The sequence below is a fragment of the Acinonyx jubatus genome, chromosome X (assembly GCF_027475565.1).
Source record: "Acinonyx jubatus isolate Ajub_Pintada_27869175 chromosome X, VMU_Ajub_asm_v1.0, whole genome shotgun sequence".
NCBI classification, from domain to species: domain Eukaryota; kingdom Metazoa; phylum Chordata; class Mammalia; order Carnivora; family Felidae; genus Acinonyx; species Acinonyx jubatus.
Window position 1 is genome coordinate 18,069,710 of NC_069389.1, and position 17,448 is coordinate 18,087,157.

At 39.7% G+C, this 17,448-nt stretch overlaps 1 protein-coding gene across 2 annotated transcripts in view; it reads left to right on the top strand.

Moving 5' to 3' along the window:
* Positions 1–17,448, top strand: part of PHEX (phosphate regulating endopeptidase X-linked) — a 223,280-nt gene that overhangs the window by 158,168 nt on the left and 47,664 nt on the right. For both annotated transcript variants that reach the window (XM_027054518.2, XM_053202160.1), the window contains 2 exons: positions 4,054–4,157; positions 12,935–12,993. In XM_027054518.2, coding sequence (XP_026910319.1) covers positions 4,054–4,157; positions 12,935–12,993 — 163 coding nt within the window. The remainder of the gene's footprint in view (positions 1–4,053; positions 4,158–12,934; positions 12,994–17,448) is intronic.

A 17,448-nucleotide genomic window follows, 5' to 3' on the forward strand; every position in this document is an offset into this window, starting at 1 on the left:
TGAACATTATCTCTATGTATGTATGTACGTATGTATACACACATAACACTTATGGACAAAGCCATCTAAATGCAGCAATCTTGCATATTACTGTGGCATAACTAAGGGAAAATGTAAGTATGAAATCTGAATTTCATTAAGGTTTTAGAAAATTCTATGGATGCCTAGCATAAAACCTTTCTTACAGACACTTGGATATATCTGAGTATCTTTACATGGATTTAACTTAAGTGTTGTAGAATCTGTACATCCTATTGGCTTGTGTAGTGTCTTATCAACATGTACTTATCCTACAGGGAAGCTGATCACATTTCCTTGTTCTGCCCTTCCTACATGTTCCTCACCCTTGAGGTGTGGTAATAGCTTTATCTCTTTATCCCTTAAGTCTGTGATACTTGATGCTTGGCATCCAGGATAGGATTTCCAAGAAGAGAAATTCACATTCCCCTGAATTTTCGGATCTGGATGGCTGTTCCTAGGAAATGACATGAGAGCCCCAAATAGTTTCCCAAAGATCACTCAGTTGAAAAGTCAGATGTAATTGATTGAAAATCATTATCAGCTTGACCTATGTTTTCACCAGTAACAGGACAAGAGGCTTTTGAAACAATTAGTGTCTCTTTCAGAGTTTAAACATTATTTTTGAAGAGTATAGGTGGCTTTACAATGTTTATGTGCATTCGTTGTTGTTGCTGCTATCTCTGCAAGTGAAAATTTCCCAGTGGTTGCTGGGTTTCATAGTTTTTTTTCCCTTTCATTGAAGGGCCTCCTGAAATATTTGAAATTATCAAAGTATTATCACGTGGTAGACAATTTGGGAAATAGAGAAAAGGAATGAAAAAGCACCCATGATATTTGTGCTGGCACATAATAATGCGTACTTCTGTTTCAGTGTGTTGTTTTCTTTCTAGTTTTGTATTGCTGAAATTGATGCTTACAAATAATTTTGTATACTGACCTTTACCATGACTTATTCTCTTGTCCTGGTCTTCCAGAGCCTTAACTAGCATTATTTTCACAGCTGTATGATAAGTAAACTGTCATAATGTATTTACTCACTGCTTCTCCTCCCACCTTTAGTTCTTACAGTCCCCTCCTCCTTCCCTGTACTGTTTCTGTTGAATCACCGGCATTCTTATTGAGACCAATGAAAGTAACATTGAAGTAGGAGCCTAATGATTTGAACCATGTGGCCTTGCCAAGTTCCATAATCTCTTCAGCTCTTTTCCCATCCATCATTTGGGAATAACATGCTGGCCCTTCTGTCTCCCCAAACACTTAACTTGTGTCACAGAGAAAAGTAAAATTTTGTCCCATTACCTGTGTTTTCCATTAAATAAATGGACTAGAGTGATTAAACTAGGGTAAGAAATCACAAAATTCTGTTTAATAATTAATACTATTTTAAAATTGTCCTTCTAAATATACATAAGCCATGGACAAATTGTAGTTACTTGCCTCTGAGTTTTGTTCCCTATGATTATTTTTATGGCAGTGGTAGGACCTTATTTATTTAAAAGTATTTTTAGACTTCGGCCTGTTCTTTTTAAGGAAATTTTTGGATGGTTTTCTGTTTAATGTCTATAGAACAACCTGAATATTAAGGCTTTTTTTTAATGGAACAGGAAAGTATCATGATTAGCAAACTCTTCTAAAAGTAACAACTGATCCCACAGATATTACTGAAAAGTTACTATTTTTGAACGAAATTCCTTTGAGAGAATTTCCCAGAAAGTGTTGAGAAACCCAAGAATGTATCTGAATTTTTCATCAGTTACAATCACATTCTGAAAGTTCTGGCAGAGCTATCTTGGGAACAAAAGCTAAAAAAGGCTAAGGGTTGAACAGCAGACACATCTTTTAACTATATGACTCGGGAATGCATTAGGATTGTTAGTTAAGGTTGCCTCCTAAAACAGGGAGCTTACTCTGTGTCTTCTGAGACTTTGAGTATAAATTTCTTCTATTTTTAAATACAAACAATTATAAGATTTTATTTTGAAGCATCTCAAACATTGGAAAAGTATGTAAAATCAAATTTTGAACACATCGGCTTTAATAAATATTAAACTTGGCTACATTAGCTTTGTAATGCACATATACATTTGAAATGAATAAAATAGATACCATGGAAATTCTTTCTGTAATCCACCTTGACCTAATGATGCCCTTTCTTCTTACCTACCTCTTCCCTAGATATAAACTCTATCTGGATTTCAGTGTTTATCACTCCCATGCATTTCTTTATGCTTTTACTACATAGGTACGTATCCATAAGCAACATATAGTATTGGTTTACATGTTTTAAAACTTTAAATTAGCTCATACACCCAGCTTGCCTTATTCACTCAGCATCGCTTTTGAGATTATTTCATGTTCATGCATACATGCCACTCTTTTTAATAAAAGTGCCATGTTGCTTTCCATTATGTGACTGCACCACAGTTTATCAGCCACTTCACTAAGAGGCCTGATGGAGGGACAGCTTAAAGTCGTATCTTTATAATTGGTTGATCAAGTAGAACAGCAAAGGTGCCAGGAATTGATACTTTCATTCCTGCATTTCTCCCTGTGCCTTCAGTTGTTTTGCTCCTTCCTTTATATTTTGGCCTGGCCCCTGGAAAGGTCAAGATGAATCATTAACAGAGATACTCTACAGACATAATGAGTATCTATTGTATGTTAGGGAAGAGAGCCAGACATTGGCCAACGAATAGGTGACTGTCAAATCTATAACCATCAAGTTGTGTGTGCATGTGTGTATATTTATAATGTAATGCCTGTGGGTTTCATATACTTGAGTTTGCTGTATTTTAATTTTTGCTTTTAAAATCATATGGTTTAAATACACAAAAAATATAGCCGATAAGAATTTGATTACTGTTGGTTATTTGCTTATTCAAACATGTATTTTTCTTATTTTTCCCAGTAATATATTTAATTAATTAATTAAAAGTTTATTTATTTATTTATTTTTAGAGAGAGAGAGAGAGAGAGAGAGAGAGAGAGCAAGCAGGGTAGGGGCAGAGAGAGGGGAAAGAATATTAATCCGGCTTCGCACTGTTGGCACAGAGCCCGATGCAGGGCTTGAACTCATGAACCACAAGATAGTGACCTGAGCTGAAACCAAGAGTTGGATGCTCAAACGACTGAGCCACCCAGGTGCCCCACCCCAGTAATACATTTTAAAACCAAAGTATTAGATGTTACTACAAACCATTGCTTTTACTGTTATACAGATATTATTTAATAATATTTAGGTTAAGTACTGCTAGTTTTGTAGAGAGTGGCTATAGAATTGAAATTGTTTGCCATTCTCCTTCCAAAAAAGATAAGGAACTCAAGAATCCTTGATGTCTGTTTCCCAATTGTAATGTACAAATTGTTGTGAGACATCAGCTTCCTGTTTTTCTATGTAAGCTGAATCTAGGATTTGCCTCTATAATGTCATTAGTTTTTGGTGACCAGAGAATTTTTTTGTGTGGTAATAGACAAATATCTGTTAATAATGGAATTATCCTAGTGGCTCCATTGTGCTCAGGATGGGAAATAAGTCCCTGAATCACTTTGATTTTTTTTCCCTTCATGAACAAATGCTGATTACAGTAAATTGGATTTTAACATTTGACTAAATCACCATCTATAAGCTAAATGAAGTTTTTTAGCTGACTAAACTGAATATTATTAGAAGAACCTACGTTACAAGTAAATAACGTACCCATTTTAGAAAAGATGAAGGACTCAGGTGAGCCAAGAAATTTCAAACCTAGGATAATAGGTTCTGTAAAGGTTAAAGTAGATTTTTCAATTATAAAGCAAGTGAAACACATCATAAATTATTGCAGCTTCTCTTGTTTTTTACTGCGATCCAGAAACCATTGTATTGATTTTGGGGCTTTTTATTTGAAAGGAAAATCACTGAGATGAAATTTCATGGCTTTGTGGATACTGGGCTAACTGGTGGAGGTGATGTGAGGAGTGCAGCCTCTCCGTTGGCAGAGCCCTCTTTTATCTGCACTTTGAACAATGATGGTTGTGGTTTGTTTTATTCAGATCAAGTTTTCAGAATCCGACTACTTTGGCAATGTCCTGCAAACCCGCAAGTATTTAGCACAGTCTGATTTCTTCTGGCTGAGAAAAGCGGTTCCAAAAACAGAGTGAGTAAAAAAAAATTAAAAAATGAAAGAAGGTGAAAGAGATAAATATGTGGTGGGAAGTGAAGTCCCTTTAGGTCAAATTTTGTAATTTCCTCTAGTCAGAGTAGCTGGCTGTCCAGTTACCTTGGTTTGGCAAAATCTGTGTTAGGTGTTGATAAGTCTTATTTGTGATATTATATGAATCAGTTCTTAATTCTAATTATGGCATCAAAACATACTGAAGGAATGCTTATTAGGGTACAAACGTGTGAATCATTTCTAGATGTACTTATAAATATATGTATATTGAAAACAAATTGCTCTAGAATTTCACACTCAGGCAGAAACTTTTGAAGATCTTAAAAAAGAACAAATACTTACAAACTATAGGTACAAATGTAGAAGTAATTGTATACTTATGAAGTAACTAGAAGATTTTGTTGAAGCAGTAAGTGTCACAGAACTGATGGCTGTATAATTTTTCTCCAATAGCAGTTATAATTTATTCCCCTTCCTCCCAGCTGCCTGTAGGAACTTTCCCTATAGGTAGGCAGTTTCCCTAGGAACTTTTGGGGCCAAGGCCAGCCATGATTTCCTTCCCTAGCAACATGTGTATGATGCTAATGATGGCATCTAACCATTATTATGTTGACAATGTGCCAGGAAGTGTTTTACATGTTAGAATTAATTTTATCCTCTTGTCATTTCTGTGAGGTGTACGTACTATTTATTATCCCCACTTATCAAATAAGAGGCTTACAATTAAGAAATCTTCACTTGAGGTTTAGATCACTTTTTTTAATTGAAATACACTTGACACAGTGTTCCCTGTAAGGTTTAGATTACTGTTGGTTCTGCCTGCTGGTACTTTAGATACTGTTCTGCTGGTGCCCACTTCTCCACTGTTTTTCTCCCTGTGCTGCAGACTGCATAATTTCTGTTGATCTGTCTTCAAATTCATGGATTGTTTCTTCTGCATTTTCAAATTTGCTTTTGACTCATGTAACAAATTTTTCATTTTGGTGATTGTACTTTGCAATTTCAGAATTGCCATTTGGTTGTTTTTTAGTTTCTCTTTGTTGTGATTTTCTGTTTGTTCAGTCACTGTTATATTTACCATTAATTCTTTGAATATAATTTAATTCTGTAGGCTAATTTGTAATGGCTGCTTTCAAGTCTGCTAAACCCAACATCTGGCCTTGCTCAGTTTTTATTGACTGCATTTTTTTAAACACTTTTCTCTCTTTGTATAGCATAATTTTTTTGTCGTTGAAAATGACATTTTGGATACTACATTGTAACAACTATGGATTCTGATTAATTTTTCTGAGGCTTAAAAAAAGATAACTTTCCTTGACTTAGACTGCAGAATCTATCTCCTTATATAGTAGGCGGCCATGGAGGTCTCTTCTCATCTTTTAAATTCTTATGTTTATTTTTGAGCCTCATTTCCTAGAGGTTGTCCCTGTGCCTGCACAGCTTAGCGCTCTGCCAGGGATTGGGGTAGACCTTGTGCTCAAACACCTGGAATAGGGAGGGCTTCTGTCCTCTACCAGTTGATCTGTGTGTGGGCTGGGAGTACATTTCTCAGTTAGCCTTGGAGTTCACTTTCCACTGGGCTCGCTTGAATCTTTCCTGTATGTGTGTCTAGGGTCCCAGGCCGCCAGGGGTGTGCGGAGATCTTACCTCACCCTTCTATGACTATTTTATTTCTAAGATCTCCCTTTTAAATTTCTGGCTTGGGGTTGCCTGGGTGGGTCAGTTGGTTAAGCAACCGACTCTTGATTTTGGCTCAGGTCATGATCTCATGGTCTGTTAGATCGAGCCCTGTGTCGGCCTCTGTGCTGACAGTGCAGAGCCTGCTTGGGATTCTCTCTCTCCCTCTCTCTGTGCCCCTCCCCCCTCAAGTGTTCGCTCGCTCTCTCTTTCTCTCTCTCTCTCTCAAAATAAATAAATAAATATTAAAAAAATTCCCGGCTCGCCTGTCAGTCTTCCCAATGGGAACTGTAACTTCAGGCTGGCAGAGCCGTGGGCATCCTTTCATTTGTTTTCTGCCAAGTTTGCCACTTTTAGCTGACAAAGCTGCAGGTTTTCACCTCCACCTCCAACTGAGTCCACCCTCTGTGGCAACAAAGCTGCTGATTTGCCAGCCGCCCTACCTGTCCTGAGAGAACAGAGTTCTCACTGACCATGCTGGGAAGGGCAGGAGCAGTCCCTGGCAAGAAGGCCACAGACTCCTGTTCTACTTACTTCCAAGCTCTAGCACTTTTTCATAATTAAACATTTTTCAGTTTGGTGTTTGGATTTGAGGATCAATTCCCAGAGCCCTAAAATGGTTGTTTGTTGACCATTGTGTCCAGTTTTATACTTGATTTTTGTGGAAGGAATTTGCTGACTATTTCATATCATCATAGCTGGAAGCCTGGTTTCCATGGCCCACTTTTTTTTTTTATGGCCTACTTTTTAACCTTGGCTGATATTCTGGTCTCTGGATATTTGACTGGCTCTTTTTATGCTCTTTGGGTCTCTTGTTACTCTCCCTTTCAACTCCCTGCTCTTTTCTAGACTGTAGAAACTTGAGGCTCTGTACCAGCCCTTGGCTTAAGCTGTGAATACTAGCTGTCCCTCTTACCCATGGCTCCCAATCTACCTATCTCTGCCCTCTGCCCTTCTGGCCTTCCTACAGCATCCACCCACAAAGTTAGTTGAAAGTGCTCACTTTAAGGAGTAGGCCTAAAGCTGAACCATTGCTCTACCCATCCCTGACTCCAGTCAAAAGAACATAGGTTAGAAGGTTTTCAGACTTCTTTGGAAATGACAGGCAACTGCTTTCAAGCCATGTGCTCCAATGTCCTTGGATCTCTCCTCTCATCATAGTGTCTCTCAGCCCGTCTCTCCTGCTTCATTCCTAACCTCAATCAGTCAATTGAAATTTTAGATGTAAAAGAAAAATGAAATTTTAGATTTAGGGTTCTAGAGATAGCTCCTTGAATCTGACAACCTCAGCAAATGTTTTCCAGTATCTGGATGAGCATCTCCATGTAGGATGGTAGTCACAGATCTGTGTGAATCATCCTGCTCTTTCAGATCTACTTCAGATCGGTTCAGATTCTTCTTGCAGTTTGTGGATAATTCAAGACATTTTTGTCACCAGTATTTTCCTGAATTTTTGGCGTTTGTGCTTCTCCATATTAGAGATACTGTCAAGTTAATTCAGTTTCAAAATGTCATTATGCTTTTGGGTGTGTGACAAGGCCTGTGCTGCTAATTGAAAACCTCCTAAATGTGTCCTTTTTACCATCATCCTAAAATACTGATGGACTTTCAGATTCGAAGGGCCTTGTCTATTTTTCATATTTCATTCATGCCTTGGAAAAATGCTGGCTGACTTTGTGGGCTTAGGCAAACCGCATGATTCTGTGTAGTTTTCTTCTCCATCAGCAAAAACAAATACCTCTTTCACAAGGACCTTAAATTGGTTAATGTTTCTGGAAAAGTTATGCACGAATGAAAATCCATGCAATAGTACTAATTCTTGCTTCCTCAAACTATGTGTCTATTTCAGGGAAAGTAACATTAAGAAATTGAAGGTCCTCTTTGTGTGGTAAAGGGATAGGATAGTCCATTTTTTAGAAGAAATTTTGGGCTGCTCCTTTTCAGGCATTGTAGGGAATTTTAGCTTCATGACACCCACTGGCTTTAATCGACATCTTTTAGTTTTGAAAATTGATGAGTTAATCTAGTGGGAGTGATTCTGGAGTAGCTCCACTACACTAGTTTACTTTGAATAGCACATCATGATTATATTTCCACAAAGCCCTGAAATAACATTTTGCTTCTTTGTGGGTATAGGAGATAAATACCCTTTATCTTTCATTCTCATGGAATCCATTTTAGCCGAACTAATGTGCATTAAGAAGTTTCTAACGCAATGGGAAATGTCAGCAAGAATGGAGTTAATTGGGTGGTCATCCCTGAAGGTACATATTGAGGGGTTGGTTCTCAGAATTGTCACTTCATCAGCTCACTTAAAAATAGAGGATTTACTCTACTGCTTGGCTTGAGTCAAAAGTAATTTTTTCCCTTAGGATCCCCTTTCTTTGACAGAAATGGCTTTAAGTCAGCTTCCCTATTAACTCACTCTCACTCTGCTGTGACCAGACATGTCTGGAATTTCTTTCTCTATCTTTTCAAAAAATAGGTAAAAATAGATCAAATGTCTATACAAATTATGATTTTTCCCAGAATTTTTGTTTGTAAAAGCATTCTCTATAGCATGGAATGGGAAGGATATAATCTACAGGATATTAGAAATAAAGTAATAAATATTCTATGGTTTGACCATTCCCTATTCCTTTGACTGTCTTTAAGAGCTGACAGGCAAAATGTAAAACTTTAGCCTGATGTATATCTATTTTATATGGTTCAAAAAATCAGAGTACCAATGTCCTTGTCTTTAAACAACTGTATTTCATTATTACACTCCTTTTGTGTATTCCATTGTCCAGTATAATTTCATCCCCATATATTTTTCTTTTGAAATTTATACGAGACCTCTTCCCACCTTGTCCACTAAATCCTTCCCCAAACACAGTCAGCAGGAACGCCCTAAAGTCATGGTAAGAAGAATTTAAAGCACTTGAATGACACTTTTCATTTATTCAAGTAGATGTATATATAGCAATAAATTCATTTCAATAGATGTAATGATCTTCTGATCAGCACATGCCACTGGGACAATGGTCTTAGCCCATAAAGAGCTTAACATCTTGTTGGGAGACAAGTTGTGTTAACACATATGCTTTCAGGGCCTAATCAGTTAACAGATGGTGATGTAGACAAATGTAAACTGACGGGGGGCGGTGGGGACCGTGGAGAACTAGTCATTGTACACCTCATTTAAAGGAGTTCCAGTTCAGTCCTTTTAAAAACCGTTGTGATGGGCAGACAAAACATTTTCATGAGAAAAGTCAACCCATTGGTTACAACTTCATCTACGAACAACACTTGTCAGTGTTTCAGTTATCTATCTCCTGCAGTCTAACAAACCACTCCACTAGGCTCAGCGGGGTGCTTGTTGTTTATGAGCTTTCATGTAATTGCAGTCAGAGAGTGGCTGGAGCTGGAGTCATGGGGGAGGGGTCTTCTTTCATGTCTAGTGGCTGATGATGGCTGTTGGCTGCCTCTGGCTTTGCATACTGGGCTTCTTTATAGCGTGCTGATTGAGCAAGAAGCTCCAAAGAGCAGGTTCCTGAGAAAGAGAGGAGGAAGGAACCCTGTGTGCACACTAGGGGGAGGTTGTATTGCCCTTAATTGCCTGGCATAGGCAGTCCCGTGGTGTCATTTCCATTGTATTTTATGTTTTAAAACCAAGTCACCAAGGCCAGCCCATAATCCAGAGGAGAGGAATGTAGACTCCACTTCTTAATGGGAGGAGCGCAAAAAAAATTGCAAACACATGTTAAAATCAGAATAGGTAGCCTTATACTAGAGAATGGTAAAACTAAATATATAATACACTTGGATATAATCAGGGAGATATGCAGAATATTTAATGGCTGGTTTGGCATGGGCAGTGACCAATAAGAAGCAGCAGTAGCGCCCACAAGTGGTAAGATCTACTGGTGCAGCCACTAAATATCAACTCTGGGTACAATCAAGGCTCCAAACATACTTTACAGACAGCACCAGCTCTGGGAATTCAGGAAAGGTGAAATCGGGGGCCTGAAATAAGAGGTTGTAGGTACTCTTGCTGAAGCTTCAGAGGCCCCATCAGGCCCCGTCTGATTGTTTGATCTCTTTGTTTTGTCCACCTTTGTTCATCAGCAGTTAGCATCATTTTTCCTGCATGGCCCTTATTCTCACATTTTGCAAGTTCATTCTTTGCTGAAGGCAGGGGAGAGAAGGGATGAGCTCTAGGGATATAAATCATCTTTTGTACCTATGACGCTTCAGTCCATTGTCATTTAGGACTTGACTCAATCTTCAGACATACCAATGCTGGGTTCTTTGTATGGTAATGTGTTAATTTTCTGTTGCTGCTGTAACAAACTACCCAACGTTAGCAACTCAAAATAACACAAATGTGTTATCTCACAGTTCTGTAGGTCAGAAGTACAGGATGCCTTGGCTGGTTTCTGAGATCTAGGTTTCATAAGACTGGAATCAAGTTGTCAGCTGGCTGGGCTCATAGCTGGAGGCTCTGGGAAGAATTTTGTTCCAAGCTTATTGAGTTGTTGGCAGATTCACTACCTGCCAGTTTCAGAACTGACATCCCTACTTCCTTGCTGGCTGTCATTTGGGAGCCACTGTTCCCTTCTAAAGGCTTCTCTCTGATCCTTGCACCATGGTCCCTACATCTCAGAGCCAGCAACGGCATGTGGAATCCTTTTAACTCTTGGAATCTGACTTCCTTCCCGGCATCTCTGGGACTCCAGACACAGAAGGTTCTCTACTTTTAAGGACTAGTGATTAGATTGGGCTCACCTGGATATCCAGGAGACCATCCATGTTTTAAGCTCCTTAACCTTAATTGTATTTGCAGTGTCCTTTTTGGCATGTAATGTAACCTCTTCACAGGATCCAGGGATTAGGACCTGAACATAATTCCACCTACCTCAGGTAGTGACCTTAGAACGATGAAAGTGTTTTCCCCTCCACTTGTTTCCTCAAGAAGGTAGACCAGCCAGTAAGTTTGTTTGCTAAACATTGGGGCTTATTGAAATACTAATCCTAACTCTGAAGGAAAAGAGTACACATTTTATGGAAAGGAGTACATGTTTCAGTTTTGACTAGAGGAGGCACTCTCTTGATTTCCAGTAACGTCTCCGGTATACTGTAACACTTAAGAGAACTGGTTTGAAGTCACAGCAGACCTTGCACAAGTACATAATGCTTCTTAAGTCTCATTGTCCTCATCTGTGAGATAGGCTAGTGATTCCTACAGTTGCTATGGGGAAGACTATGAATAGGAAGTGCCTAGGGCATTGTGAGCCCTCAGTGAAAGTTTCCTACGGCCACTGTTACTTCTAATGATAATAGAATGATGTATTTGTGGACTTCTTTATAGGGAGAAGGTGTGGGCCGATCAACTAGAATCAACCCTTGGATTTCCTACCAGTTTCATATTAGTCTGACTTAAATTATTAGCTTGCCATAATTCTTCTGTTAGATATAAATCAGTAAAATGATTGTTTTGAAAAGGGATCTATATAAATTTATTTTGAGCAATTTAGTTTAAGACAGATTGCTTGGTTTTTATCATAAAGGGCAGAAACTCACAGGCCTCTAAATCAGGGGTCAGCACGATGCAGCTTGTGGGCTAAATCTTGCCTGATGCCTGTTTTTGTGGGGCCCATGAGCAAAGAGTGATTTTTAGAGATAAATGTTTGTAGTCGATCTAATGATATGAAGCACTAACTCTGAATCCCAATTAAGCAAAATGTTATTTTGCCTCTAAAGAATTCCATTCTTCTCATTAACAGGCTGTCTTACAAAAAATTGTACTCACTTGTTCTATTTTTAACTTTATCAATAAAATTTTGTGGAACCCTTTCTCTTACGAAAGAAGTACCTACATAACATCTTTGATTTTTGCCTCTTTGCCTACAAAATGCCTAATTGTCTACCATCTGACTGTTTACAGAAAAAATTTTGTGAAGCCCTGAGCTAAGTAGTCCATGCATTTAAAGTGGAATGTAGACACTTTTTTAAAAATTATTTTTGAGAGAGAGACAGACAGACAGAAGACAGACACACAGAATCCAAAGCATGTTCCAGGCTCTGAGCTGTCAGCCCAGAGCCTGACTTGGGTCCTGAACTCACCAACCGTGAGATCATGATCCGAGCAGAAGTCAGATACTTAACTGACTGAGCCACCCAGGCGCCCCTGGAATGTAGACTCTTGATAGCTGGAAGGTACTCCCCTGATTGCTTAATGCAGGATCTTTAAAAAAAATGTTTTTTAAGTTTATTTGTTTTTTGAGAGAGAGAGCGAGAGAGAGAGCAGGAGAGGGCAGAGAGAGAGGGAGAGCAAGATTCCCAAGCAGGCTCTGCAGTGTCAGTGCAGAGTCCAATGTGGGGCTCAAACTCACAGGCCATGAGATCATGACCTGAGCTGAAATCAAGAGTTGGATGCTTAACTGACTGAGCCACTCCGGTGTGCCTCTTAATGCAGTATCTTAATTTTATAGCTGAAACCAAACCCCAGGAAGGTGGGCAACTATTCCAAAACAATCCGGCTACTTAGTAAAAGAGGCAGGATGACTCATTAGCTCTTTGGATGCTTACATCTGTAAACTGTCCACTGGAGCAGGGAGAACCTCTGGGTGGCATAGTTATACTTTATCCATCTCTCTTTACATGGATTTCTGTGTTGTCATCAATGCCAAACCTCGAATGGACAGGTCAGAAGTGATGCAGCATAGAAAGTTAGCTGCCCCATGGATCCATTGAACTAGGCCTGCCAAACATCAGCTTCTTGCTGTTTCCATCTATGGGGAGAGCCCTTTAGATTCTAGAATTTCTCATTAAAGCTATTTCAGAAGCACTGGTGCTGACTTTTTCTGTTAAGTTAGTACTAGTGAATAAGCAGGCATGTTAATATATTCTCACTGAACCATGTTCAGTTTATGATGAGGCTGCTCATTGAACAGAGCAATAACCCTAAACCGAGGTGGTAATTTCCCCATTGCTCGCTGGTTATTTTCTAATAAATCTTGCCACATTGTGTTCATTCTTGTTGCCCTCCCGCCTGGATAATGATGATTTCTTGGTGGTATTTGCTTCTCTTTCTACAGATGGTTTACGAATCCCACGACCGTCAATGCCTTCTACAGTGCATCCACCAACCAGATTCGTGAGTACTGGCTTCTTGTCTCCTTGTTAATGTGGTACAAAATGGAAGGAACTTTTCCCTGACTGTGATTTCTTTATTTCCCTCCAAAAGTGATCAGGTATGTGGGTGAAGGAAGTTTAAGTTTCTGTATCCATATGCCCGATTTGCTTCACTTCCTTCACCTAATTAAGTAAAAACAAAACGAAACGAAAACAAACAAAAACCCCAAGAGGACGGAACTACAATAAATAATGCTACAGGGCAGTTGGCCATGAAAAGAAAACTGTAGTCGTCTTTCATAATGTTCTTAATGACTTTGCACCATTTTTGTTTATTTCTAGGATTGATGGGGAAAACAAGCAGGTAGCTGGGCAGATGATAGAACCTGAGGGGCCTGTCTATAGAAATGCTTGGAAATGTTCTAATTGACCCTAGGATGTCAAGTCTTAAGTGGCTTTTATTTACACATACTGTGTAGGTAAAAATGCCATGATAAGTTTACAAAATGACTAAAGGTCAGATTAAATAAAAAATCTGACAGTACCAAGTGTTGGCAGCAGGGACACATACTTATTACTGGTGGAAGTGTAAATTGCTTCACCCACTTTGCAGAGCAATTTGGCAATACCTAGAAAGGCTGAAGATGTCCATGCATGTCTGTGACCATCACTGCCCTCCTGGCATGTGCCCCGGTGCTTTGTTTCTCCAAGTGTGATCTTGGGAGGGATAGCAATGGCATCATGGAGCAACTGGTTAGAAATGCAAATTCTTGACTCTTAAATACAGAGAACAAACAGAGGGTTGCTGGAGGGGTTGTGGGAGGGGGATGGACTAAATGTGTAAGGGGCATTAAGGAAGACACTTGTTGGGATGAGCACTGGGTTTTATACATAGGGGATCAATCACTGGAATCTGCTCCTAAAATCGTTGTTGTACTATATGCTAACTAACTTGCATGTAAATTAACAAATGCATAAATAAAAATGATAAAAAAAAAAAGAAATGCAAGTTCTTGTGCCCCACCTTAGACCTGTCGTTCACAAACTCTGGACATGGGGCTCAGAAATCTGTTGTATTAAGGCTTCCAGGTGACTCTGACACAGTTTGAGAACCACTGCCCTAGAGAAGTCTCACAGGAGGAGGCTTGTGTGAGAGTACTCGTACCGGTGTTGTTTATCATAGCAGAAATAGTGAAATAACCTACGTGTCCGTCTGCGGGAAAATGACCCCAATGTGGCCTGTTCACACACAGGAATGCCAGACAGCAGTGACTATTGAGTGATCTAGAGCAACATGCATTCACATGGATAAAGTTCACAAGTATTGGTTGTGGGGGGAAAACAACTGGGGAAATACTATCAAGTGTGATACCATATAAAAAAGTTGAAAAGCATGCAAAAACATTCCTATGTGTTGTCTAGAGGTACATCCTTTTGTAGTGAAAGTAGGAAGACATTCATGAGAATGACAAACATCTGAATGCAGGGTGGCAGTGACCTGTTGTGGGGAGGGGAGGCTGCTCCTGCTTCAGCCCTTGCTGGTTTCTCATCCCTTCTGCGCCTCCTCTGGTCTTTGTCTTCACTCCCTCGCTTGGTGATAACATCTAATTTCATGCTTTTAAGTGCATCTCTGTGTGCTTTGTTGAATGTGGGCGATGGAACTTACAAATGCTTGCCACCCTTGGCCACGGGCCCACCTCCTCCCCGCGAGACGTAGCTTCCTCACTGGCCTGCCCACTTCTGTCCTTATCCCCCTTCAGCCTTTTCTAAATAGAATATTGCAGCCATTTTAAGATGTTTTACAATCATCTCAGGTCCCTCCTCTGCTCAGCACCCCTTATCGCTTTCCCATCTCACTCAGGATAAAAGCCAAATTAGTTGTGATGGCCCTCAGACCTCTTACTGGTGCCTTATCTCCCCTCTGTTCCAGCTGTACTGGCCTCCTTCCTGTTCCTAGAGCGCGGGACTCTGTTCTCTCCTAGCATTTATAGTAGAGGCTCTTTTGGCCTGGGAAAATTCCCCAAGTGATCTGCATGGTTCATGCTCCCATTTCCTTCAAATCTTTGCTTGAGTGCCAACTTCTCAGTGAGGCATCCTACCTGCCCTCTGTAGATCCTCTCTGCTCGCCCTCGTACCCGCAGAACTCGCTAGCCAGAGAGGACAGCTCCGGAGCTGTGGCTGCCCACTCCGGGCAGGCACAGCTCATGAGAGTCGCCCTCGTGTGGTCACCTTTGGGAATGTCAGTTTCTGAAGGACTGGTGTGAGAGCTTAATGAACAGAAGTAAAACAAGCAGATGGTGGTAATATTTGATTTCTGCACTAATTTGTATAACAAAATCGGTTGTTAAATATTTTGAATACTTTGAATGTCACTCCTTACTATAGAACTACTCATTGTTATCGTGAAATCATTGCTTACTTTTGTCCCCCAGCTTTATTGAGGTATAATCAACGAAAAGTATATATAGTTAACATGTGCACCTTGATGTTTTGATATAGCTCCAAATTGAGAATTAAGCTGCATATGTTACATGGGAACTTAAGATTTTTGAGATATTAATGATTACTACTTATGATATGAATTATATATAAATTATAATAACAGTTGGAATAACCTATTGGGCAATAGAAAATTCTTTAGATTGTCCATTTTTTTAAAAAAAACACACTTTTTACTTTGAGATACTTTTACAATTACTAAAAAGTTACAAAACCAGAACACAGAGTTTCCATGTATCCTTTAGCTAACTTCCCTCAGCGTTACCATCTTACATAACTATAATGCAACAATCAGAACCAGAACATGAACATTGCTATACCACCATTAACTAAACTTCAGGCCTTACTGAAATATCACTAGTTTGGCCACTCAAGTTCTTTTTCTGATCCAGAATCCTATCAAGATCCCATGTTACATTTAGTCATTATTTCTTCTTAGTCTCCTACAGAGGTTGATAGTTCTTTAGTCTCTCTTTGTCCTTCATGACTTTGACACCTTGGAAGAGTACTGGTCAGTCATTTTGTGGAAGGTCCCTCAGTTTGTGTCTGTCTACTGTTTTCACGCGATAGGACTGAGGTGAATGCATTTGGGGCATGAATGTCACAGAAGTGGTGCCGTATCCTCCTTGGTGCCTCATATCACCGGGTTTGTGCTATTTATGTGTCTTATTGCTGGTGATGTGAGGCTACCCTTGTTCACTTGGAGAAGATGATTTCTGCTGGGTTGTTCCACTGTAAAGTTGCTATCCTCCCTGCCAGTGTAGTTGGCAAATATCTTGGGAACTATATCTCTGAGACTCTATCTATCCTGTTTCTCTCCAGTTGTTCGTTCACTGATTTTAGCCTCCATTAGTAAAACTTGTGTGCAGCAAGCATCCCTGTGCTGTTTTCTCATTGCTCAATTTCAATTTCATCCCTTCCATTCGTATTAATGTGAATTCTATTGTAAAGAAGGGACCGTCCTTTCACGGGCATCTATCTGTGCAATCACATATTTTTTATAGCCTTATGAACTCATGGATATTTATTTTATTATGTGGATTCTTATCCAATGCTATCATTTTGTGTTTCATCGCTCAGAGTGTTTAGCTTTGGCCATGAAGCGATCGTGTGGATTTGCCACTGGATCCTGGCGTCACAGTGCTCCTTAACTTGTTTGTCATTAACTGAAGCAAATGCCTGCCGAGCTCCTTGAGCTCCTGCATTCTCTCTGTTTCTAGAGCAAGTGGATGAGTCCCTTGCTTAGCCTGGATCCCAGCTTTTCTGTTAGGAGTTTTCAGACTTGACTTGAGCATTTCTTCTTCCGGACGGGGTCCAGAAACTGGCGGGAGGCTGGCTGGCTCCATTGTAGAAACCTGACCCATCGGGGTTGGACCGGATCCAGAAAATGGAGTTGGACTAGATTACCCATTTTAAAAGAAAGTGTTCTATGTAATATTTGGTACATGCCAAAGAATATATGTAACATATTAAAACATATACATTATATTCCTATGAACCTACCACCCCCCAAGAACTAGAACATTCTCCATATCATTACATCTGTCCATGCTTCTCCCCATCCCATTCATCTTGCTCACTATAGAGGTAACTAGTTTTCTGCTTTTTGTGCTTATCATTGTCTTTTTCTCAAAATAAATTTTAAACCATTTGTTGATACCTATTTTTGCTTATTTTTATAGCATAATAAAAATGGTATACTGCATGCAATTTAAAGCTACTTTGTTTTTTAAAAAATTTTATTTTTTTAGAGAGAGCGTGAGAGCAAGCAAGCATGAGGAGGGGAGGGCAGAGAGAGAGAGAGAGAGGATCCGAAGTAGGCTCCATGCGCAGGCCTATGCGGGTCTCTATCTCACAACCCTGAGATCATGACCTGAGCCAAAATCAAGAGTCGGACGCCTGGCCAACTAAGCCAACCAGGCACCCCTAAATCAACATGTTTTTAGGATTCATCCTTGTAGCACGTGGCAGTGAGTTT